The sequence below is a fragment of the Neodiprion virginianus genome, chromosome 3 (genome assembly GCF_021901495.1).
Source record: "Neodiprion virginianus isolate iyNeoVirg1 chromosome 3, iyNeoVirg1.1, whole genome shotgun sequence".
NCBI lineage: Eukaryota > Metazoa > Arthropoda > Insecta > Hymenoptera > Diprionidae > Neodiprion > Neodiprion virginianus.
The window spans coordinates 23889755-23912162 of record NC_060879.1 but is presented as its reverse complement, the minus strand read 5'-3'; the positions used below and the strand labels follow the sequence as shown (position 1 = coordinate 23912162).

The window sequence follows — 22408 nt, the reverse complement described above, 5'->3', positions numbered from 1 at the left end:
GTGATAAGAAAAAGTACAACCGTTATTGCACCGTAATAATAACAAGAACAGTAACAATGAAAGTTGAATAGTAACGTGTGATATTGTTGTTACCGTATAGATATCGACAGTAAATCATTACCACGTGATTTAAAAATGTTATAGGTATATAATTGATACAGTCACGGTTCACAGTGTAAATAAAATCTAACTTTGATTTCTCAGACCTTTGGAAGACATTGGATCACTTGAGTATAAATATCTTACTGCACCTACTCTATTTATGCTTACTCATTTACGAGGTGAACTAAGGGAAGTTATTACTTGGAGGTCTTTTTATCTTTTCATTTTTTCAATACCATTAAATCTCTACTTTGAATTCCAGGTATTATAGACTTTGATAGAAAATCGACCGAACTCGATTGGCGAAGCAGCGTTAGGCAACAAATATACTCTTTCAAGTTTTCATAAGTCGTTGACAATCGGTGTTCTTTGATCTCATATCAAATTCTGCGCTTAATTTTGAACACGGGAACCGGGTAGCCGGATTTCACTGTCGAATCGGAATAAAAACACAATCAATATGCAGCAGGGGTTTGTTTCGACTCACCTCGTATGAGTAATTATAAATTGTGCGTAAAAATTATGTTTCCTAATCGTTATTATAAAATACAGAATCCTACTCAACAATTAATAACATATATATACTTGTACAGTTTTAACATTGGAAGACAGTGATTTATATATAATACATATGTATATGTATAGGTACATACGTTCTGGAATATTGTCACGATCACTGCTTGTTGCATAAGTGTAGGATAAGCTAGTCGTAAGATCTGGAAGCTGTAAATTAGGTTTAGAACACTTTATCAATTTTATTTTACCACCCAAGGTATAGGTAGGACTTAATATCGATGAAATATCGAGTTTCAAAAATTACTCTGATATGGTTCCGTAGAACATTGCTTCTGGATCTAGTACGGTATAATCGATATGTACGTTATATTATGTTTGTCTGTGATCGACATTCACGTGGCCTAAATGTGACTAGAACATGTGCGCGTAAGTAAAGGGTGTCTCCTTATATTAATAAAAAGATAATGTATGTAGCTATGCGTTAAAATGACCTAAAATGGTAGGCCAATTTCGAAGGCTTCGATGAGAGCTGACCCGGAATCGTAAACGCCGATAACGCCGAATAAAATGCCTAGAAAAATGATAAAGCAGTCGTAAGCGACCGTGCCCCATTCCATGGAGTTTCTTTTCAGCTTCAAGTGAAAATAGCAAGGCCAGATGAACGACAACATGGTGCCAGTAAAGGACCCGATGAATCCCATCAGTATGCCAAAGTGTGGGATAAAAATCGCCATTAGAATGGTGAAGACTATGACGCCCACGCGCCAGGCCAATCCCCAGACCTTGAGCTCGCGATCTACGGTCCAGATGGTTGGGAAAGGGGTCTTCGGTCTACCTCTGAAGAAGGCGCGCTCGAGGAGTTCGCAGGCGGCGTAATACGGCAAAGGATAAGAGAGGACGGCCTTGATGACGAGGCAGAAATTGACCAGACCTTTGAAACTTGGGGAGTGAAGGTTGTTGGTGATCACTTGTTGCGTGTCCGTCTGAAACGTGAGGAAGCATATCCATCCGAATAGAGATTTGAACGCTGCTGCCGCTATGTGACTCCAGTTGATCATCCAGTCGAACTTTGACCTGTCGATCATGTTTCCTTCCAAGGTTGGAAGAAATATTTGAGAGGTGTAGCTGAAGACTATTACGCCCAGCGATATTGGGAAATTCTTCATGTCTATGTCCCACTTAACCTTCGACCATCCCCAGTCGCCGATCTCGAGGATGCAGTAGCCGACGATTATCGCGTTTATCAGCAAGTGGGCCATGGTGCACCAGAAACTCAGAACCGAAACGTGCTGCAAGGATTTCAGGAATCCCAACGGAATGAGGAATATACCGATGAGCATCATCCAACTTCTGGTGTCGATTGCTCCCTCGGGAAAAGAACCGATCATCAAATCACCGCATACTACGACGTAGAGGATGCACGTCATCAGTAGCTCGATTATCTGAGCTATGTTCACTGCTCTCGCTCCCCACGTTGGCCCGAAACATTCCTTGGCAATTGCCACGTACGAATCTCGCACTCTGACACGCTGCCCCGTTGCAGGGTCCAACTCGTAGAGACATTCGACCAGTATCTTGCCGGTGTAACAGCAAATGTGGGCGATTCCAATCATCGCGGCTATTGCCCAGTAACCGCCGCGAAGCACGGCGAACGGCAAGTTCACGATAAACATTCCCTAAGAATTGGTAGTCCTTTAATTACGCGGGGTAAGAATGCAAAATTTGACGACGTTTGACCTTTGCGAGAGCTTTTTTCAAGATAGACACACTATTTGTTGTTTAATAATAATGCTATCCTTTTTAAGTTTCAGAGCAATCGCAAAGCAACGTAGTATTGGAATTATATTGGAACATTCGTTTCTTGGTGAAAATCAAGTGTCGAGGTAATTGGCCTAAAGAATCGTGCGTGAAATGTGAAATTGCGTAAATCGCGGTTCTTTTCGTTTTCTTGACGCCCCAGTCTCGTCAGAATTATAGAAATAAAAAACCGTAGGCAATTTAATGATAAGTTTGTATATATAATCATCGGAGCTGTTTCATTCTCGCGCTCGTGATCTGTTACATCTTCAATAATCGGTCTATCTTAAACAGTTAAAAGGAATAATTGAAGGTTTTTTTTTTAAACAGCAGCTTAAAAAAATAATTGCAATCAATAAACATTTTCTGTTGATTTTGATTAGAGTTTTGTCGAGTAGACATTCCTTGTACTGAAAGTCTACCAGAATTAACTTATATCGGAATTTCACATTTCTACCAGATACTGTTCGATCCTTGTGCAGAAATATTCACCAACACGTTTCGATGCGAAAAAAGTTAACAAATTACTGTCGATTTTTTAACGTCAATGCGAAGGTCAACCGCGAAGTTCTACGAGAGTCGACGCAACTGAATGTCATCCGATTCAAATAGTTTTTTTTTTTAAATCATCTAGCATTTTCCAACTTCGTTTCTGAATACTTGTAAGAAATAAGAGCCAAATTCAGGAATATTTTTACCTGGATCGCATTTGTGATGTTCCAGGCTGCCTGCCATTCGTTGATCTTGACTCCGGGAGCCCCAAATTCCCCACCGTCATCATATTCGCTGAAGCCGCCGCTGCTTGTGCTTCCGCCTCTCGGTTTGTCGCTGCATATGACAAATTTTAAATATTACCGTTCGGGAGCAACATGTTCACGAAATATTGACATTACATGGATTCGAATTCATCCACAGACTTGAATAACGGTGACTTAAAATTTTGAAATATAGACGGGCGAAGAGAATTACTGCTTTTACGAACATGAGATTTGAACTCACTTGCTGCGCTGGTAGCTGAAAGAGTCTTCCGCAATCCCGCCGATACTTTGTTCCGCGTAAGGGTGTTCGCCATTCATTGCCGTCATTTCGGTGTTGTCACGACCCTCGTTAAACTGTTCGAATTGCTTTTGTTGACCTTGCGACTGACCCCCGCCAGTGCCGCGTATCAGTTCCATGCATGGGCTGCTTTCCGGCCATTTCGCCTTCAGAGTCTCCCAGGCGACGTTTATGGTCGCACCAATTGGAGGTATATAAAATCCCCGAAAATTTGCCATTTCTTTATCCTTGTGTTTTTATTATTCCTGTAGAATTCAACAATTATTACGATATTACTTGTGTACTGTCGACTTTAGAGAGTTATAATCAAATTCATCATCGTATGCTGCATTTACGTATAATTCTTACTGTATACTAATTTTTTATTGTATTTATACCAGAGTATATAAAAACGACAATAATTATAACTCTGTAAAGTACGAGAAGCTTTTAGCGTGAAAGATAATCAGTATCGGTGGAAGCTAAATATAATGATCATAAGATTTCAGAAATATCCATTCGAATCCATTTTCTTCATCTCGTGTTTCGCCGTTTCGATAAATTTCTGCATTTATTGGTTATTATTGGCATTGTTGCTCGAACGATTCACCCTCAAAAAATCCGTCTGTTTATATATAGGTCGGTCCCGGCATCGAAAGATCAATGATTACATATCGCAACAGATAGCATCTTTTCTGAACTTACACGATCGACATGATCTTTACGTGAAGAAAACTTTACTTACCAAAACGGAAGCAACACGAAATTTCACCTTGTTATAAATTTGTTAATGCCTAATGCGAATGGCAAATCACCTTGGGCATAGAGTCACTTTTTATCGCCTAGCTTTAACAAATGTCAAAATTATTCGATAGAACCGCACGCTAAAGCTGTAATTCATCGTGTTCAGAAATTAATCTCACTTGCAATTCACGAGGAAAACAATTTAGAACACGATACATTGTTGGCATGCAAAGTCGTTTGAAATTAGTATAATATGAAGATTTGGATAGAGATTCGTCTAAGATGAATATACGATGCTGTACATCACCTAGACGTATCAACTTCGGGAGTAAATGCTACCATATAATTCCGTCTACAATGAAATTCGAATGGAAATTCTAAACGGCACTAACGACAAGAAACGTGAAAAACATCCAATTGTATTAAGATTCGGTGCATTTGAACGTTCATATTCCTGTTCTTGTTTGTAGGAAAGCAAAACGAATAGGGTTTCGTTAAATTACGTTAAATGTGTTTACACAGTTTCCGTAGTACAATATATTATACGTCTAATATTAAATGTGTAGCTTACTTATCAGTTTGTCTTTCTTTTTTTTTTTTATTATTTTTTTTTTTTTATTTTGCGTGAAACAATAAAAACTTGAAGCGCGTTGAATCGTCTACGATATTTTTCCAGCTTCAACGGTCGGTGACTTCTATACCACTAAACTAAATGAATTATCATAGGCACTTTGAAAAAAAGTTTATTTTTACAAATTAACGCCTAGCTATGTACTGGTGCGATACCGCATGGCTAGCCGCGTTTTCTATTACGAGTTAGAAGTCTTTAATCTCGTAGTTTGAATCGCGGCATTGACTGGGGGTGGTGTGTCGGTGTTTGGGAATTGGGATCGGAGTGTGTCAGGATCCCTTGATGGCGTCCGGCTCGATCAATGTGCTCCTTTTCCGACGCATGCTGCGCATCTTTCGCGCAAGTCTGGATCGCCTGCGTCAAGGAACGCAAGCGTCGGAGTTTTACCACGATTCAACTCATTGCCAAATCGTGTAGATCCTTCGAAACGGAGATTATTTATCGCCGACATTCCATTTCCATTTCAAAACTTTACGTCCGTATCATATGACGTTGTTTCTTTGACATTTATGTTAATTCACGCGACGCGTTGAAGCTGCTTTGGCGTACTGAAGACAACCATACATACGATATAATTTCTCCTCAAACTATACAAATCATTATATAATTATGTAGGCTTCGACAAGTTTCCCGTTCAAATTCGTTCTTTTTAAATATGAAAATGCTGTCTAATCAGATACTATAACATTCCTTGTAACTCCAATTATAGATAGGAATGCATAATGTAATCGTAGGTAATATATTATAGGGAATTTTTAAAAGGGGTTTAATTAATCTTATTACATCAAATAAAATACACCACTAAAAAATTCGCGTAAAAATATATTACTATGTGGAAACTTTCTAACTCATTTCCAGCTGAAATGCTAACCATTCGTTCAACAATAAATAACGATGCGCGTAATGGGCAAAATAGCGACATTATAGAAAATCCTTATTCCTCAACTTAGAAATAGAAAGCCTCCAAATCTACTCTTGCTTTCCTATTTATAGAGATAGAAGGAAAGTAAAAAACTTCAAAATCGGATTAACCACGGTTCTGGTTTCGCCAAAGGTGATTTCCAATCACAGCCCACAGGCCGATGTGTACAATTCAGTTACTTAAACATTTTTTTAACCAGTTTCACAAGCTCGTAATGTTAGTGACGTCTGTGTAAACTTTTTTTTCCCGAAATGGATGAAGAATTTTATTGTTGATTTAGATGATTTCTGAACGTGCAGTTGACCTCAGATATTAAATGTAACTAAAAAGTATTTGAATTAATAATTCAGCCAACTTCGTAATTTATTTTGTATATGGTACATGTGATTTATACTTTTTATTAATAATTAATAAGAAATTTACAATCTTAATATGTCGTAATAGTGAGATCCCAACCACCCCACTACTTAACGTATATATATTTAAAAAATACCATATGGCTATTTATTAATTACATACAATATCTATTAATAATAATAACAACAACAACAACAGTAACATAATAATCAATAACCATTCAGAATCGTTTTAAACAAAAATGTCATACGGTCACGTTGCATAGTGATTTTTCAAATTCTCTGTCGCTGGTGTAAGTTGATAAATTAATTTGTACAACAACAATTATTTAGTTGATATAATACATTTTTTTCTTGTTGTAAATTTACCACTTCATAACCCTATGATTATAATTGATTGTATTCATGAATTATTATTTGTATTCTCGAGATAATAATAATTTATTTACTACACAGAGTGAAATAAAATTTTGTAAGATACATTAGACTAAAATTTCTGACACTTTCTATTTACGATTACGAAAATCGGTTTTGAAAAAATACGAGAACGGGCTTTAGATTCAAGCAAAACCTAACATTTTTACTAATTTTGAAAATCAACTGATTTCAACTCTATGTTTTTTCTGCCTATAAAATGTCTTCCCTTCATTGATCAGCCTTACTGATTATCACTTGCGTCTCGAGAGGTCGTCGAGGCATAATTATGATTTTATTTTGAATAAAAATTCATTCACAACTTCACACAAACCAGGAATGACTTTGCGTTTTTTGAAAAAATTGCCGGTGCTTCATGTGTTAGATACATGGGGAATAGAAAGAAAGGAATAAATTGATCAAATGTATATTTGTACTACTGGCGATCAATGACAGATGAGGTACAGTAAAAATACTTATGGTGGTAATAGCCTGTACCTCTGTACGTATAACAATATTACACATTTTGGTAGTTAGCTTATTTTCGAGCAGAACAAAAAATATGATTTATTTTCCTCGTTAACATATTACACTCGTGTAGCGATTGAAGTTGTTGCTCTTAAATTAAAGTATGCATAAATACAATTTTTCATTCCTTGGTTTTATTTTTTATTTACTAACGTTTTGTGTACTTAGTATCATTGGTAATGCTTGGTGAATAGTTTCCAGATATTGGAAATATAAAAGAACATTAAATCTAAAAGGAAATTAAAAAACGAAATCTGAAAACATCACATTCTTGTATTTTGTTTGAATACGAACAAACCGATTGAATCTGCAGTTCAATGGAATACTTTGATTTCGAAGAATTTCGCCGTACAATATATCTTTGATAAAATAGGTGAATAAGTAAAGTTTGTTGGTTGGTGTTTATTATACTGACTATATTTTTGAACAATTACTCGTATGAAAAATATTTCTAATTTCACAATTTAGTGGAAAAAATAATTCTGGAAATCTTTCAACTTTTTAGAAATTTGCGTCACCTTGCATTTGATGGGTGTCAGAGTCGGCCATCAAACAATCTCCGGCATTTCCTTGGTGGGCCACAACTTCCGAACTTCTGGTTGTACTCACTTTAATTGTCTTGACATCTTGTCGACTGGCTTTGGAATTTTGGTCAATCAAGTTTGGATTAGAGGAGGAATGTTGGGAGGAATTTGGTTGTGTCGATACTGGCCGTTGACACGAGTGCAACATTAATTCAGGGCCACCGCCATAAGTATTTAGGAAGAATTGCCAAAGTTCTTCTGATATCTGAGCATAGTCTGAACCTGTTACGGATTAAAGAATAATTTTAGGACTATAACCACATATTCAGGTTTGATTTCAGGGAGTTTGCATAAGACAAAAACTTACAATATTGATGGATTACATGGTTCAACATACTTCTAATAACGGTAATTTCTTTTCAAATTGAAGCATTTTAGATACAATACAGTGAACGTAATCTGCAGTGTGTATGTTATACGCCAAGATTGAGAGGGACATAGAATCAATTAAACTTTGCAGAGGCATTAATTGGGAATCTTACCAGCTTTCAAGAGGTTTTGACCATTCTTATTTATGATAATGGAGGTATTGTCAATGGGTCCTGGCGGTTGTGTCTCTTTTCCCCTAACAAAGCTCTGCCATTGGCGTAACCAAGCCATGGCTAATGCATATATTGCTGGTGGGTTATCCACTCCGTGATTTAATCGTTGAAAGACCTCCATCTCATACCGCATCCGTTTTTGCAATGATTCATGTTTCTCCTCACAAATGGGGCACTCGTAAAGATGCGTGCAAGCTGGCCCACCACCAAATCTGTAAAGAAAACACAATCAATGTTTTTGATCTGTATCAGTGTGCATTTTACACATAGCCAGAAATAAATTCTAATTTGTTGCAGGGTGAATACTCACTTGTCGTAGAGATACTCCCACACCTCTTGTGGGATTGGCCTACTGATTTTATCAACAAATTGTGCTCTGGCAGGAATTACACCTCCATGAGCACACAGGAAGTCTGAATTGTCAATGGGTCCTGGTTCCGAGAATGTATTGAACCTGTTTATCCATTGACGAGATACGAAGAAATTCAAATGCGACAGCTCCAGGGCTGATACATTTCTCAATTCTACAGTTTTTTCTCTAAACTGATTCATTTCAGGTGATGATTTTTTATAAAACAACACATAAGCTTCACAATTTTTAACTGTTTCTGGCGACATTTGAGTAACGCATTGATCATCAAATTCAAACCATTGATTTACAGCAGTGTTCAAAGCGTAGCATGTGTAATGACCACCTCCGGCAGTTCCGTGATGACAAATTACAGATATCAAATCATACGTCGTGACTTTTGACACGCATTCCTTGTGCATATATGGTCTCATATCTAAACCTTCCAAAGGAAATGAAACGTAATTGGCAATCTTTGAACTAAACATTAGTTCGTGCCGAAATCTCTTCAGATGAATACAGAGAACCTCAGGGAGTTCCAAGACCTTTGAAAATTTTATACCGTTACGAAGTTTATTGCACTTTTCACAGCTGTACATATTGTCACCCTTTAATTCGTCGGCGCTGAAAAATGCAGATAGGCAATCATGGAGGCTAACAACCGGCCCCCAAAACCAGGAACGCATCCATTGCCAAAACCAGGAAACCCAGCCCGACTGATTGGTCACATAAACTACGTCAGAGCAAGGTCCAGCTTTTTGTGGAGTAAGCGATCCTTGATGCAACATATCGATGTGATCTCTGCTAGGTATGGGCAGAGAGAGGTCTTGAAAAGTTTCAACCCTTCTGGAAACTCTGTCACAAGTTAAGCACTGTACATTACTCAGAAGTTTTCCATCGAATATGTCGCTGATAATACTTCTAGTTTTCATTAGTTTCTTGTTACGATGTTTGGTCGGTGAGCTCGGGGTCGATCTCTGATTTTGAGAGAAGGAATCATCACCAGTCGACTTCTTCATGCTCCTGCTATTGCTGAACTTGCTTCTCAATTTCTCTGACTGGGACAACCTGTAGTATCGCCTTTTGGTCCCGCGTTCTCCCTCGTCACTCAACGAGCTTTGCTCACTAACTCCCGAGTCACAGGTTTCGTATTCAGCATCAGATTGACTAGAACCTGTATCAGATTAAGAACACACATCTGCATAAATGACTACTATCGGTCAATTTATATTTGTAAACGGGTTGAAAATGAAATGAAAAATGTGAACTTATTCATATTAGGTTCATAGTCATTCATCATATTATCTAAGAGTTTTGAATTACATTGAAATTAATTTTATATGTATATATTCCCTTGTAATACTTATTTTGTAACATTCACTTGTATAAATATTCATTTATTTATTAAAGTTGAAAGAATAATGATACAGTATAGCGACAGACCAGAAACACAGGAAAAATTAGAAACAATTAGGAATGAAATTCCTTATTGGGTAAGCTACACACTTTTCAGTCAATGATTGTTGAATATTTAGGAATTTGGTGACAAATATCTTTTTCTTCTTCAAATATAGCTATAATCTTAAATGAAAAATGAGAAATTTGTAATAATACTTTATCAAATGTCATGAAGTATTGCTGACATATCATATTAGAAATCGTGATAAATGTTGAGGGTACCCAACTTTTAGTAAGAGCATAAACAATTTAACAATGCGGAGCTGGCTGATATTTTAAAGACTTCCAGACTGCAACAAGTCAGGAAAATCATTGGGAATTTATTTTCAGGTAATGTGTCTCTACTGCAATGAATATACAAATGGAAACTGTTACAAACCGGTTCCATCAACCTCTGTGTCTTCTTCGTCCGAAGAATGTTCCTCAAACCCCTTTAGTCTCAATAAATGATCTCTGTCATCCTCTATATGTTCTTTTAGTTCTTCGTGCAGCTGATCCATAAAGCATCTTAAGAATTCCTGTGTGTCGTGTTGATGGTAGCCTCTGAACATCGGATGAACTGTTCTTATCCAATATAAAATACCATGAGGAACAACATATCCTCGTGTCTTTTTGTTCCACATTTCACTAATCAGATTAAGGTAGCTCAAGCTCAGGCCGGGCTTGCGATCTTTGAGTATGCAATTGACGATCAGACCACATTCCAAGAAAAATTGAGTCAATGGTGGAACGTTGGACAAGGCTTGGAGCGCAGCATTCATGTAACACGTGTTGCCAATGTTCTGCAAGCCGACAAGGCCCTTTGGTTTTACTGCGAGGTCCTTGCTATCATCAGAGTCTGTGCTATCCGGAGAGTCGCCAGATTTTTCATAGGTGAGAACACCCTTTTCCCAGTCTATTCTGTTTGCTCCAGACCTGCCGAATTTGTTCATCAAGGACTGATGCAGCTCCGAGTTATCCGATTTTAATGTCACACCGATACAGGCATCTCCGGAGAATTTGTTACCGCTTGATTTTGGCTCTCTCGGATTTGGCGAGTGCAGAGGGGACGGTATGTGGACTGCTATGACCTCGTGCTCGCAATAGTAGCACCATATCCTCTCGGTTGACAAGTTCATATGGGCGCAGTGGTTTGGAAATTTTGTATTATGGATCGTGCTGTGGTCTAAATGGGTTGTCGAACAACCAATCCACTTGCAATTGGGAAACAGACAGAACCACAAATTTGGCCCGTCATTATCACAATCGTTACACTTGAAGAATTTCTCCTTTTGCGTAGCCAACGATTCGAGGATTGACAGATCCCCATGCTTGGCTATGTGCGGACAATTTCTTGCGACGAGAGGCATTTGCGATATTCCCGGAGTTTTAAATGGGAAAATGAAACTTTGAATAGATATTCGTGAGTTATTTCTAAGTTTTTTCTGGCCTGTTATATCAAATTCGTTACTAATTTACAATGAGATGTTTCATGTTGACATTTTTCGCCGTTTTCTAACCTGCATAATCCATCGCGAGTCTTCCGATGATAGACCACGAAAATGATTGTCATTCGAGATAAGTAGTTCTATAATGTGAACCACAACCGTTGTTTTTTGGTTGTTTTACAATTCGTCGTGTGCAGCGCTAATGCTGGAGCTGTTGAACTATGAACCCTCAGAAGGATAAAGCCTGGTCTACAATACGTGATAAAAGTACATACACATTATAATATTCTGGTTACGGCGACTGCAGGAGTACAAATGCGCAAGAAGAGGTTATTGGTTTTACACAGTGCGATTGTTTATTACGAGTGTTAACAAATGTCATCTGTTAGTATTCTTACGATTATATTTGTTGTATACGTATAAGTTGTATACAAGTTTCGTATTCCGTTTCATCTATTTACATTCTCCTGGCTCCCATGTACCCAAATTCTGAAACGAAGTACCGGAGGGTCAACTTTTATTTTATAAAATAATTGATTATACTAAAAAATTGAGTCTTACATAAAGACTAGTTGGACAAATTATATATAATGATACATAAGCTTTATTTGAACAGTCGCCGTAAGTGGTCGGAGAATTCAAACTTTGCCTGACGTCACATAATACGGCGATCCTCCAAACGTTAGATCGCGTGGCGTGCAGCTTACCTGGTGTTTTCACCCGGCCGTTGAGACCATAGCGATATATGGCAACGGCGTAAGCATCCCGCGAACGGGTTTGAATCGGTTTTCTGAAGGACAGGAGATAATAATTCTCCCACCCTCTCTCACTCTACTCACAGGCGGGCCGGCGGGAGGGGAGGGGGGCAGCTAAGTAGGCGCGTGTAGCTACCCCCACTCCATGGGAAGAGCGACAAGAGGGGGGTGGGGGGGATATTATCTTCCGCCTTCAGAGAACTGATATTATTCTCTTCTGAGCGCCGGGCAGCGTCGGGTGTTTCCGAGCAATTGGAACGAAATCACGTGTTCTCGTGTTCTCGGACCAGTTCAACGTTCAGACTGCGTTATTCAGGTTGTGGCACGTTGTTCCATCAGTGTATTTACAACATACTTATCTGTGAATAATCACGAGGAGCAGCGTGTAGCCAGAAAAAAATCCGAGTTACTGAAATGAAAACATCCCGGGAATGTTGAAGGTGAATTTCGTGTCCCGAATTTTCATTGTTTTGTGTAACTTCAGATTTGAGTGATGCGTAGTTTTGTCTCTGTGTCGAGTGTCAATTTTAGTAATTTTTTGGTTGATTTTCGGCGAATGCGCAGTTGCATTGTTAGCAAGTTTATTCAGTCGCGTCGGTGCAAACAAACGGCTACAGTACAAAAAGTCAGTGTAGAATCGGGTGCTAGTGTTATTCCGGTGCGGATTTTTGAAGTATAAGAGATAAGTGGAGATCTGAATTATGTGAAAAGTGCGTCGCTTCACCAATAAACCTGAGATGCTACAAGAACTACTACGTTGAAGTGTGGAGCAGCCCAGATTCTAGGTGACGATACTAATTTTAATTATTGATTGATAACACCGGTCGACATGATTTCTGGGTCTGGCTTCTGCATGTGAAATTTTGGTTTCTCCTACGTTGCAAATAAAGGAAACAATTATTTTTCTGATCAAAGTTTGCTTTTGTAGAAGCTAGAACAATTTTTTGAATCTTCAAGAAAAATTACTATTTTTTTTTTTTATAATTGAATTTTAAACTTTTTGCGGAACATCAAAGTCTTTTTTATTCAAGAATTGTGATAAATAATAGCACGAAAATGTGAAATAACGATAAATCAAGTTTAAAAATGAATATTTTTATAGTGGATCTTTTATGTTTGCATGGGTTTTCTTGTATTAAACCCCAAATGTAATCTTCCATCATATTTTCGTTGTGCTGCCCTTGGTAACGTTCAAAGTTCGTCATAGCTTTGTGAAAACGTTCTCCTTGCTCCTCTGATTAAGCACCCATATTATAATATGCTATTCGTAATCGGAATAATCAAAGTGATACCATCTATTTTGCTCATAAAATTAATTAAAATCTAGAGTCGAAATTTTGTTCTTGCGTAACATGCAATGCATAAATATGAAAATAGACAACAGTAATAATTCATTTGAAAACCGAAAAGCCAATTTGCTTAATTAATTCTAGTGTCTTGCTTTGTTTTTCATAGATTTATGCAGAGACTTCCGGTTGACTTCTCCATTTCTCGGCAACGTTGGTGAGTTTGCATGTGTTAGGTTATGGGTATTTCCCTGGGATTCCTCTGTCACGTGGCGTGGCGGTAACAATTGTTACATAAATCTTCGATTTTTTAGCTGCACGGATAGGCTCATTCACGATCGCAACGTGCTTGACTTTCAGTCGAACCATTTTTTTTTCGTAATGCAATTTACCATACCTTACTCAAAGTTAGACGTTTTACACCTTGCTAAAAGTGGAATGAGCATCGCGACAGGTAACCATCGCTTACTCGGTACTCGCGAGATCGAATTGTGTTTTGCAACTGATGTAATAATCTACGTTTGAATTTACCGATGATGCCGATTAAGTGGCGGGTTCACCTGAGGTTTGAAAATATTTAATTATTCACGATATTGTTAAATTGATAAAATTCCAAAGGCTGGCATAACGTAACGTAATCAACTTGCATCTTGTATTATATATCATTTTTAATCTTTTAACATCCAACAAGTATTGATCAACTGCAGGCTTAGCTCGCTTAGAAAAATGCTAATTGGCATACAGGATGTCTTAATCACTTTTACAAAAGGTTAATGTACCGATAGTCTGCCAACATTTACTAAAATAACAAATGCAATATTAGAGTTCGCGGGATACAACCGTGATACTGTATTTCGAAAAGGCAGACTACGATACAAAAATATCTTGCTCCCAACAGGTAACCAACGAAAATGTAAGTCAGTGACCACGGTGCAAATGATGAAGAATAATGTCTGTTGGAAAAAATGGAGAATCGTTTAGGTCGAATATAGGTAACCGGGTAGGTAGGTGGACGTTTTGGGATCCGTCGCGGGTTTTATGCATGTGTGTGTGAGTCTCTCTTTTCCGTTGGGTGGCTTCGTTGGGAAACAGGTGAGGGTAGGGAAGGTCGCGATGTACCGTGATGTTACTAACTTTTGTAATCCACAGCGTCAAACGATCACAGACATTTTTTCCCAGCAGACTTCGTATTCGAGTCTCTCGAGTATTTGAAAGCATTTGAATATAAATGAAATTGAATTTTTCATTTCTTGTCAGTCTGTAATCATTTTTCAATCGTTATGCAATTCAATTATTTAGTCATTACCGATCGTTATTTCATTCAATTGATCTCTGTGATCGTCTGAATGGGCAAAACTCATCTCTGGACCATCTATCGCGTTCCGTGGTACGCTAGATGGGGAGAGATGCTGAGCTCGAAGACTTCGCGTCGAAGAGGACCGCCGACCGTCACGCCACACAATAATGCATGCCCTCCAACCTCCATCCTCATTTCAATTCGATTTGTAATCTGAGAACAACAATCCGCATAGCAATGTATCTAATTCAGAAAGATGCAGATGCGGATTGGATTTCTACAGAATTTTTTGGATACAAATTTAGATAATACAAATTTTTTGACAGTTTAATCTGTCGCGCCTTATCGCGCGAAGATTAATCACGAAAATTGGACGCAGCTTTTTGCGCGCCAATTAATAACGGGAGTCGGAAACGGTTTTTTGCCCGGCGGTTTTGCAAACAGTATATAAAAGAGTTACGCACTTTCGGTGTGCTGATTTTCCAGCTCTACGGTCAATTTTTTGACGAATAGTAAAGTTTTCAAGTTCCACAGCGCCCTTGCGCGTGGACTTGATACTTTTCTGTTATTAGAGAAAGCGCGGCATTCGAAAACCGGCGCTCAACGCGCAGGAACAAAAATCTCTGTAGTGTATACTGATAGTGGAGAATCTTGGCGTAAGTATTTATGAAACATATCTGAAATGAACAGAAATACTCGTTTAACCGATCGTATTATTTTCTTTTTGAGGGCAACAAAACCAATTTTTGAACAAATGCACTGAGAACTGTAGAATGTTCCGTTGGAAAAAATTTCAACTTTATAACTGAAAGCAGAAAGGGATATCGTTTCAATAAATGTAGAATGTTTTATATTCATCCATACAATTAATAATTGAAGCAACAAATATTCAAGTGAATGTCATGTTGGACTCTACCCATTTTTTGTAAGTTTATAGACTTATTTGATTATGCTAACCATACCTTCGTCCGCTTCAGCTTACAAAACTTTTTTTCGTTTCAGCTAATCATACCTTTTGTTCGTTTCAGCTAATCAAACCTTTTATCTCTTTCAGCTAATCAAATCTTTTGTCTGTTTCAGCTAATCAAACCTTCTGTTTATTTCATCTAATCACACTTTCTGTCTCCTTCTGCTAATTAAACCCTTTTGTACGTTGCAGATAATTAATTTGTTTATATTCGTTAATTATAATTTTTACTTATCTAGGCTAAGTATATTTTTGTCTATCGACATATGGCATTAATCATATTTTTATCTGTTCCAGGTAACTGAGTTTTATCAACTATACTGAAAAGTTAACGCCTCATTTTTTAGGCTTAGGTCTGGTTCAGGGTTAGTCATTTTGTTTTCACCGATACATAGGTTTAGCGATGTAGTTCATAATCATCGTGATCACAAACTGTAGTAAAATTTATTCAACTGTAGTTTTTTGTATGGTTTTACAGTCTTTGGTTGCGATCGTTTTTTGGTGGTTGTTCTTATTCTTCTCCGATTTGTTTCCATTTCTTCAAAGATTTCTGCATCATCTTCCGATAGGTAAATGCCAACGTCTTACAGCGATTCGTGTTTTGGATCATGGTTCAGTTGTTGATTGTTTTGCGTATTCATCAGGTTCTCCATTTATTGATTATCTCATACGTCATGAAAAAAAAACCTGCGAGAACGTAATTAAAATCATCCATAATTAAAATATTCATCTTTCATCGATAATAAATAATCAATGGGTTATACGAACTCAAAAATGTCGAACAAACTGTGAATATACACGAGTACAAATTGATTGGGAAAAACAATTCACCATGATTGACATGTGAAAAAAAGTCATTTGCAATGTTTCGAAGAATGTAAAATCGATCTTGCAAGTATTCTCCGTGGAGTAGGCCTATTGGGGATACCACGTAAAAAAAAAAAAAACGTGCCGGCAGCTCTACCGCTTGCTGTGGTGTAGAAACGAGCATAAGTGTACTTATTTTCACTGGTCAAATACTTACATATTGTAGTTTTTCAAATGGCAACTTTATTGTTGTGTAAATTTAACTCAGTCTTCGATGATGTGTAACACATGTGGAATCGTGATACCTTCGGATTTCTCTAGTGCAATAGAGTGAATTCCACGTGAATACATTAATTTTTTTATAAATTTTGTTTCTTAATTCAAGTCAACAAGGTGCACATAGCTTTGGCAATTAAGACTTTGGCGATTCCAACATCTTTTTCCCCCGCTTAACCTTTCGCAGTCAACCCACTAAAATCGTTGAATTATAAAATTTCTTTCTTGAATTTTTTGTATTACAAAAATTCGTAAATTCTATTCCAAACGCGCCTTTTGTGAAACATGTCACGCACAGACATTGATCAAACAACTATCAACTACTGTTCGGGTCGAATCATATTCATCCGCAATCAACTTTGATCAAGTTGTTACAATGAAACACGATATTTACATACCTAACGAGCAAGTCTCCCGTGACAAACGGTAAATAACAAAACAACGAAGCTCGTTCAAAACCGGGTACTAAAAATGACAAAAAGAAGAAAGAAAATACTCTATTGTAGAAAATTATTTCAAAATTTTTATGACAAATTTGTATACCTGCTTGTTTTCTAGATTACTCAACTGACTCTACTGTCAACTACTTTTCAAAAAAATTTATATAACAACGTCCCAGCTTATTTTCGTGTTTCAATTGTGAGTCTACCTTATAATTTGTCCGGAATTCACCGCGTTAGGATGTCACAGTTAACCGGAAAGTTAAGTCTTTCGTTCGTGAAACACGGCGATTGTAAACAGTTGAGACCCATGCTCGATTTAAACACCCTAGAATTTAATTTTTCTCTATCATATTAAATATGATGAGAAAAGAGACTTCCACTATGCATATAAATACAATTATTATCTGATGTCCCCGGTAGAAAGCAACTACCGAATCAGAGTTTACTCGAAATCAGAATGTGCGGTTGGGGCGCTGGTTGAGGTTACTGACATTTTTTACCCTATAGGTTGAGAGCACAGAAATCAGTGGGTAATTTGGTTGAGAGTTGCTGTTTGCCACTTTCATCAGCCTGTCTGTAGCAAACTCCCGATCCCACATGGATTATAAGCATATTTGAATAGAGTTTACAGTTTCAAGTAAATTTCTTCGGCCTTAGTTAATCCTACTTCTATTTTCATAGGCTCATAGAATCTAGGTAATCGCAGATGGATATTTATATAGATAACGCATATTTCGTACGGCTAACCTAAAAGATAACCTTTAAATTTGGCGAACCGCTTCCATATTACGTTTCTCATCAATTTCATACGGAATGTTTGCATGATATTAATACCACCACACCTAACCCGCCTCCAAAGTTCGTGTTGTATATGACAACCTGCCGCAGAATGTCTAGCTATCAACTTTTTTTGAAAGAATTATTGTTCGAAAACAGATTGTATTTTTTCCTTTTGCAAACTATCAGATCAACCCTCTACATTCTGTGATAAAAGAATTATATCTTTTCTTTCAGCCAATATGGTGTTATCTTGCCGGTTTTACAAGGAAAAATATCCTGAAGTTGAAGATGTGGTTATGGTCAATGTACGTAGCATAGCTGAAATGGGAGCCTATGTTCATTTATTGGAGTATAATAATATCGAAGGCATGATTCTTCTTTCTGAATTGTCAAGGCGACGTATTCGTTCCATCAACAAACTCATCAGAGTCGGAAAAACGGAACCTGTTGTTGTCATCAGAGTTGACAAAGATAAAGGTATGTATAATTTATGGCTGATTGTAATTTAAGCCAATCCATACTCATAATGCCAGTTCAGCATTTTTCAGTGATTACTATGTTCAGAAAACCTTATAGAATCTGAGAATTGTACACAATGCAGACAAAAATTCACATCAAATTTCCTTACAATTTCACCAAATTTTAGGGTACACCTTAAACAATGCATTCAACTAGGAAATTCAATGTGCTTACCCATTCTGATTCTTTATGTAATCAATTTTAATATTGAACGTTTTTTCAAGGGTATATTGACTTGAGTAAACGACGAGTATCTGCTGAAGATGTAGAAAAATGTACAGAACGATTTGCCAAAGCTAAGGCAGTGAATTCGATTTTACGTCATGTTGCCGAGCTATTGCATTATGATAGCGACGAACAGCTGGAGGAATTGTACCAGAAGACAGCTTGGTACTTTGAAGAAAAATATAAAAAACAGAAGGCATCAGCCTATGATTTCTTTAAACAATCAGTATTGTAAGTCATCTCATTGATTGCAATTAGCAATTATTATTTTTTGAGTTTGAGGAAATTGCTTTAAAAAATTAAATACTAAAGGGAAGTCTGTGAATAAAAAATTTGTGTATCAGGGACCCTTCCATCTTGGCCGAGTGTGGCTTGGATGATCACACTAAAGAAGTATTGTTGAACAATATCAAGCGGAAACTCACATCTCAAGCCGTCAAGATTCGTGCTGATGTTGAAGTTGCTTGCTACGGTTACGAAGGCATAGATGCTGTCAAAACTGCATTAAAAGCTGGTTTGGCTCTGACGACAGAAGAATTGCCGATCAAAATCAATTTAATAGCCCCTCCGTTGTATGGTACATATCTGATTAATATTGATTATCATACTCATTAATCAGTAACATATTAAATTACTTCACACTTTCAGTGTAATAAAATGTAATAAGATTTTGACTGCTTTCAAGTTTGCAAATCAGAAAAACTTCTCTATAAAATTGTATTTCTTCAGGTGAAGAATACAAATGAATTGCAGAAATTTTTTTGGATTCTCAATCGATACTCTGAATAATCGAAGCATATAATGCATGTTTACAAGAATTAGTCAATGTGATTTGATGGTTAGATACTGAATTATTGCAAATCCAGATATCATTAAATATTTTTCATATATTATTAGGTGATTCAATATTCATTTCCTTATATTCCAGTCATGACAACCTCTACACCTGAGAAACAAGACGGTTTAAAGGCATTGAATGATGCCATAGAGGTGATTAAGGAAAAAATTATATCCCTTGGAGGTGTATTCGACATTCAAATGGCGGTGAGTTTTCAGTTATAAGCTTGTTGGAGATAGTGCTTTTAAAGATATTAAACTTTAAATACATCTTGCCACGGTTGTATCGATACATGACAAAGTCAAAGAAAATGTGTTTCTGTTGACTAGAACAATGAATTACCAAAAGATTCAAAGTTGCCACAAGGAGATCTTGACAATTGTTGTACTATATTTTCAGCCAAAAGTTGTGACAGCAACTGACGAAGCTGAGTTGGCAAGACAAATGGAGCGTGCCGAACTCGAAAATGCAGAGGTGGCAGGTGACGATGATGAAGAAGAAGCTGAGGGTATGGGTGACTTCAGTGGGGGCGAAGAAGGTGAAGATGCGGGAAAGGGCGGTAACGATTCTCAGGAGGATGATTAAACAATATGCGAAACAAACGAATTTGTATTCATCCTTCTCTATGTGACCGCATCTGGCGAGTAACTTTATCAAGTGCAGAATCACTTTCATTGACTTTATGATACAAGATTTTACAAATAAAGTGAAAAATATTATAAGAATATAATGAATTTAATTTATCTAATACGTCCATTCTTCACTCCTTCGATACTTCTAATTTTCAGCGTCCCACGTCTAAATTTAGAGCTGCTTAAAAAATACGGTATAGGCACAAGGGGTAATAAGACTCATCCAGGTATTTTAATTTTTAATTTTTTATTCAAACATTTTATTGAAATTTTATTTCAATGGTTTATTCGTCAGCAATGGTAACTTCAACTTCTACACCAGGTTCAATTGAGATGCTGGTTATTTGCTTTACAATTTCAGACGGAGAGTAAAGGTCAATTACCCTCTTATGAATTCGCATCTGGAAGCGATCCCAAGTCTTTGAACCTTCACCACAAGGTGTTTTACGTGTTGTAATTCTAAGAATCTTGGTTGGCATACGGACAGGTCCTTTCACCTTCAGCTTCTGTTTCTGTTTCTTAGCTCCAGTGATAAGCTCTGTACACACTGTGAATTTTGAAGGAATATTAATTTAAAATCTGATACTAATTTTTAAACTTCATACAAAAGTTTGCATCTAAATTGATAATATTTTTATTTTCAGTTGATCATTTGTCTTCACCATATTTCAAGTTCTGGGTAATTAAAAAGGATTAGAGTTGAAATTGAATGAGTTGAAATGTGATGATTTAGAAAAAGGAACGCTTGAATAAATTGTATAGATCTCTTGCTATGCTATATGTTTATGCAAAAAATTAAATGAAGTATCAATACTTAGCCACACAATTTCAGTAATTCGAAAAATATACAATAATTACGTTTACTCATTTACCTTTCTCAAGGGAACGGACGTTACATGAGGTCAGTGTAATACGGATCCGATGGATTGGTGCAGTTTCCTGACCAGGTTTCTCTGGATTATCTGTCTTAAGACTTGCCTGAAACATTTCATAATCATTTTATTGTGTAATCTTGATCAAGTTTTGTGAGACAGTTAAAACAAGATAGTTTAAAAATGTTTTCCAAGGTACTACTGATTGTGACTAAATACAAAACAACGCACATTGTTGAATTTACTATCTTCATACTTTGGGACAAAAGAATTCAACTGTTCAGATAATGTTTGTTATAAATTTTTTAAATTAGATCTAGTTTCATTATACTTTAGCGATGTGACTAGTGTTTGAGCAATAATCCATATGCAGAAAAATAAAATGTGACGGAAACGTTATTAAGTATATTAAGATTAAGCAAATCACAAAAAGTATTAAATATTTAAAGGATTTAAAAAAAAGAATATATGGTTCATAGAATGAACAATTATGATTTCCTTTTGAGATGTTATTTAAAAATTAATGATAATGCCGTTAGTATTGAGATGAACAGAAAAAAAACTGTTATAGGGTTATTTAACAAAAACCGGGATTTTTCTCATCCTAGTCTTGGGCTAAGAGAGATTCCCAGCATTCTAAAGTTGCAACAAAATGGGGTTCAACTCAAGATAGCCGTAAAAAATGACGGTATTGCGAAATCGAAAATAATTCGTTGCTCGGATTAAGATTGCATGAATATTTTAAGCAAGTTAAGCTGGATTGTCGGATTAATGACAATCGAATATGGAGAGCTATTTGAGGTTGTAAGAGGCATTACACGGCTAGAGACGCCGCCTAACCCAACTTTGATTTGGCGAAGTTTATTGCGCGTCGTCGGGTAGTTAGGAGAATAAAGTTGACCGCTTTGAAGGCTCCGCAAAACAATGTTGACTTACCATTGCTGCGTTTTATTCCCGGTCGAGATGATCAATTTGAAATAGAGAAAAATTGATCAGCGCTGAACCAGTTTACGTACACGTCGCACGTGTCCAACAAGAAAGAGTCCGACGTTTATCGGGATCCGGAAGCTGGTGTGCACGGTGTCGACCGATATCTCGATGCCGTCACCTATCTGCTCGTGCAACTTCGATTTATGAAAGAAATATGGAATTTTCAAGATATTGAAGGGGTTCAATACCGTCGAAGCGATCCAGAAATATTCCGACGAGTCTGCTTGGTAGTTTTTTCATAAAAATATACAAAGTTTGTCGTCCCGTTACGAGAACTCTAAGGTCGAATATTTACAATCGAATTCGAACCTATGTA

At 37.0% G+C, this 22408-nt stretch overlaps 4 protein-coding genes across 7 annotated transcripts; 1 reads left to right on the top strand and 3 right to left on the bottom strand.

Annotated features, from left to right (window-relative positions):
• Positions 1-558: 558 nt before the first annotated feature.
• Positions 559-5123, bottom strand: LOC124300043 (vesicular inhibitory amino acid transporter). Of its 3 annotated transcripts, XM_046753659.1 has the most exons (5): positions 4766-5123; positions 4196-4296; positions 3415-3716; positions 3114-3243; positions 559-2294 (listed from the first exon to the last, which is right to left on the bottom strand). In XM_046753659.1, the coding sequence occupies exons 3-5, from the start codon at positions 3687-3689 to the stop codon at positions 1110-1112; spliced, it is 1590 nt and encodes a 529-aa protein (XP_046609615.1). In that variant the 5' UTR covers positions 3690-3716; positions 4196-4296; positions 4766-5123; the 3' UTR covers positions 559-1109. The 3 variants fall into 3 exon arrangements, with proteins under 3 accessions (XP_046609615.1, XP_046609616.1, XP_046609617.1); XM_046753660.1 differs by lacking the exon at positions 4196-4296; XM_046753661.1 differs by lacking the exon at positions 4196-4296 and having other exon boundaries at positions 4948-5123.
• Positions 5124-6079: 956 nt separating this feature from the next.
• Positions 6080-11531, bottom strand: LOC124300042 (ubiquitin carboxyl-terminal hydrolase 20). Its single transcript, XM_046753658.1, has 4 exons — positions 10358-11531; positions 8482-9694; positions 8112-8383; positions 6080-7851 (listed from the first exon to the last, which is right to left on the bottom strand). The coding sequence occupies exons 1-4, from the start codon at positions 11325-11327 to the stop codon at positions 7547-7549; spliced, it is 2760 nt and encodes a 919-aa protein (XP_046609614.1). The 5' UTR covers positions 11328-11531; the 3' UTR covers positions 6080-7546.
• A 6241-nt stretch (positions 11532-17772) lies between these two features.
• LOC124299688 (eukaryotic translation initiation factor 2 subunit 1) lies at positions 17773-20323 on the top strand. Its single transcript, XM_046752972.1, has 6 exons — positions 17773-17932; positions 18251-18493; positions 18760-18991; positions 19105-19337; positions 19689-19804; positions 19998-20323. Exons 2-6 carry the CDS (start codon positions 18256-18258, stop codon positions 20181-20183), a joined length of 1005 nt encoding a protein of 334 aa, XP_046608928.1. The 5' UTR covers positions 17773-17932; positions 18251-18255; the 3' UTR covers positions 20184-20323.
• Positions 20324-20458: 135 nt separating this feature from the next.
• LOC124299689 (40S ribosomal protein S20) lies at positions 20459-22191 on the bottom strand. Of its 2 annotated transcripts, XM_046752974.1 has the most exons (3): positions 22039-22191; positions 21103-21208; positions 20459-20777 (listed from the first exon to the last, which is right to left on the bottom strand). In XM_046752974.1, exons 1-3 carry the CDS (start codon positions 22039-22041, stop codon positions 20515-20517), a joined length of 372 nt encoding a protein of 123 aa, XP_046608930.1. In that variant the 5' UTR covers positions 22042-22191; the 3' UTR covers positions 20459-20514. The 2 variants fall into 2 exon arrangements, with proteins under 2 accessions (XP_046608930.1, XP_046608929.1); XM_046752973.1 differs by lacking the exon at positions 22039-22191 and having other exon boundaries at positions 21103-21217.
• Between the last annotated feature and the right edge of the window lie 217 nt (positions 22192-22408).

Excerpts from the sequence above, each read along its gene's own strand:
- LOC124299689 (XM_046752973.1), bottom strand. The coding sequence starts at position 21,217 with ATGTTTCAGGCAAGTCTTAAGACAGATAATCCAGAGAAACCTGGTCAG. Across the intron at positions 20,778-21,102 it reads CGTCCGTTCCCTTGAGAAAG|TGTGTACAGAGCTTATCACT; the intron begins GTAAATGAGTAA and ends CAAAATTCACAG.
- LOC124299688 (XM_046752972.1), top strand. The coding sequence starts at position 18,256 with ATGGTGTTATCTTGCCGGTTTTACAAGGAAAAATATCCTGAAGTTGAA. Across the intron at positions 18,992-19,104 it reads TTCTTTAAACAATCAGTATT|GGACCCTTCCATCTTGGCCG; the intron begins GTAAGTCATCTC and ends TTTGTGTATCAG. Across the intron at positions 19,805-19,997 it reads TATTCGACATTCAAATGGCG|CCAAAAGTTGTGACAGCAAC; the intron begins GTGAGTTTTCAG and ends CTATATTTTCAG.
- LOC124300042 (XM_046753658.1), bottom strand. The coding sequence starts at position 11,327 with ATGCCTCTCGTCGCAAGAAATTGTCCGCACATAGCCAAGCATGGGGAT. Across the intron at positions 9,695-10,357 it reads CACAGAGGTTGATGGAACCG|GTTCTAGTCAATCTGATGCT; the intron begins GTTTGTAACAGT and ends AATCTGATACAG. Across the intron at positions 8,384-8,481 it reads TGGGAGTATCTCTACGACAA|ATTTGGTGGTGGGCCAGCTT; the intron begins GTGAGTATTCAC and ends TTTTCTTTACAG.
- LOC124300043 (XM_046753659.1), bottom strand. The coding sequence starts at position 3,689 with ATGGCAAATTTTCGGGGATTTTATATACCTCCAATTGGTGCGACCATA. Across the intron at positions 3,244-3,414 it reads TTCAGCTACCAGCGCAGCAA|CGACAAACCGAGAGGCGGAA; the intron begins GTGAGTTCAAAT and ends TGTCATATGCAG. Across the intron at positions 2,295-3,113 it reads ACATCACAAATGCGATCCAG|GGAATGTTTATCGTGAACTT; the intron begins GTAAAAATATTC and ends ACCAATTCTTAG.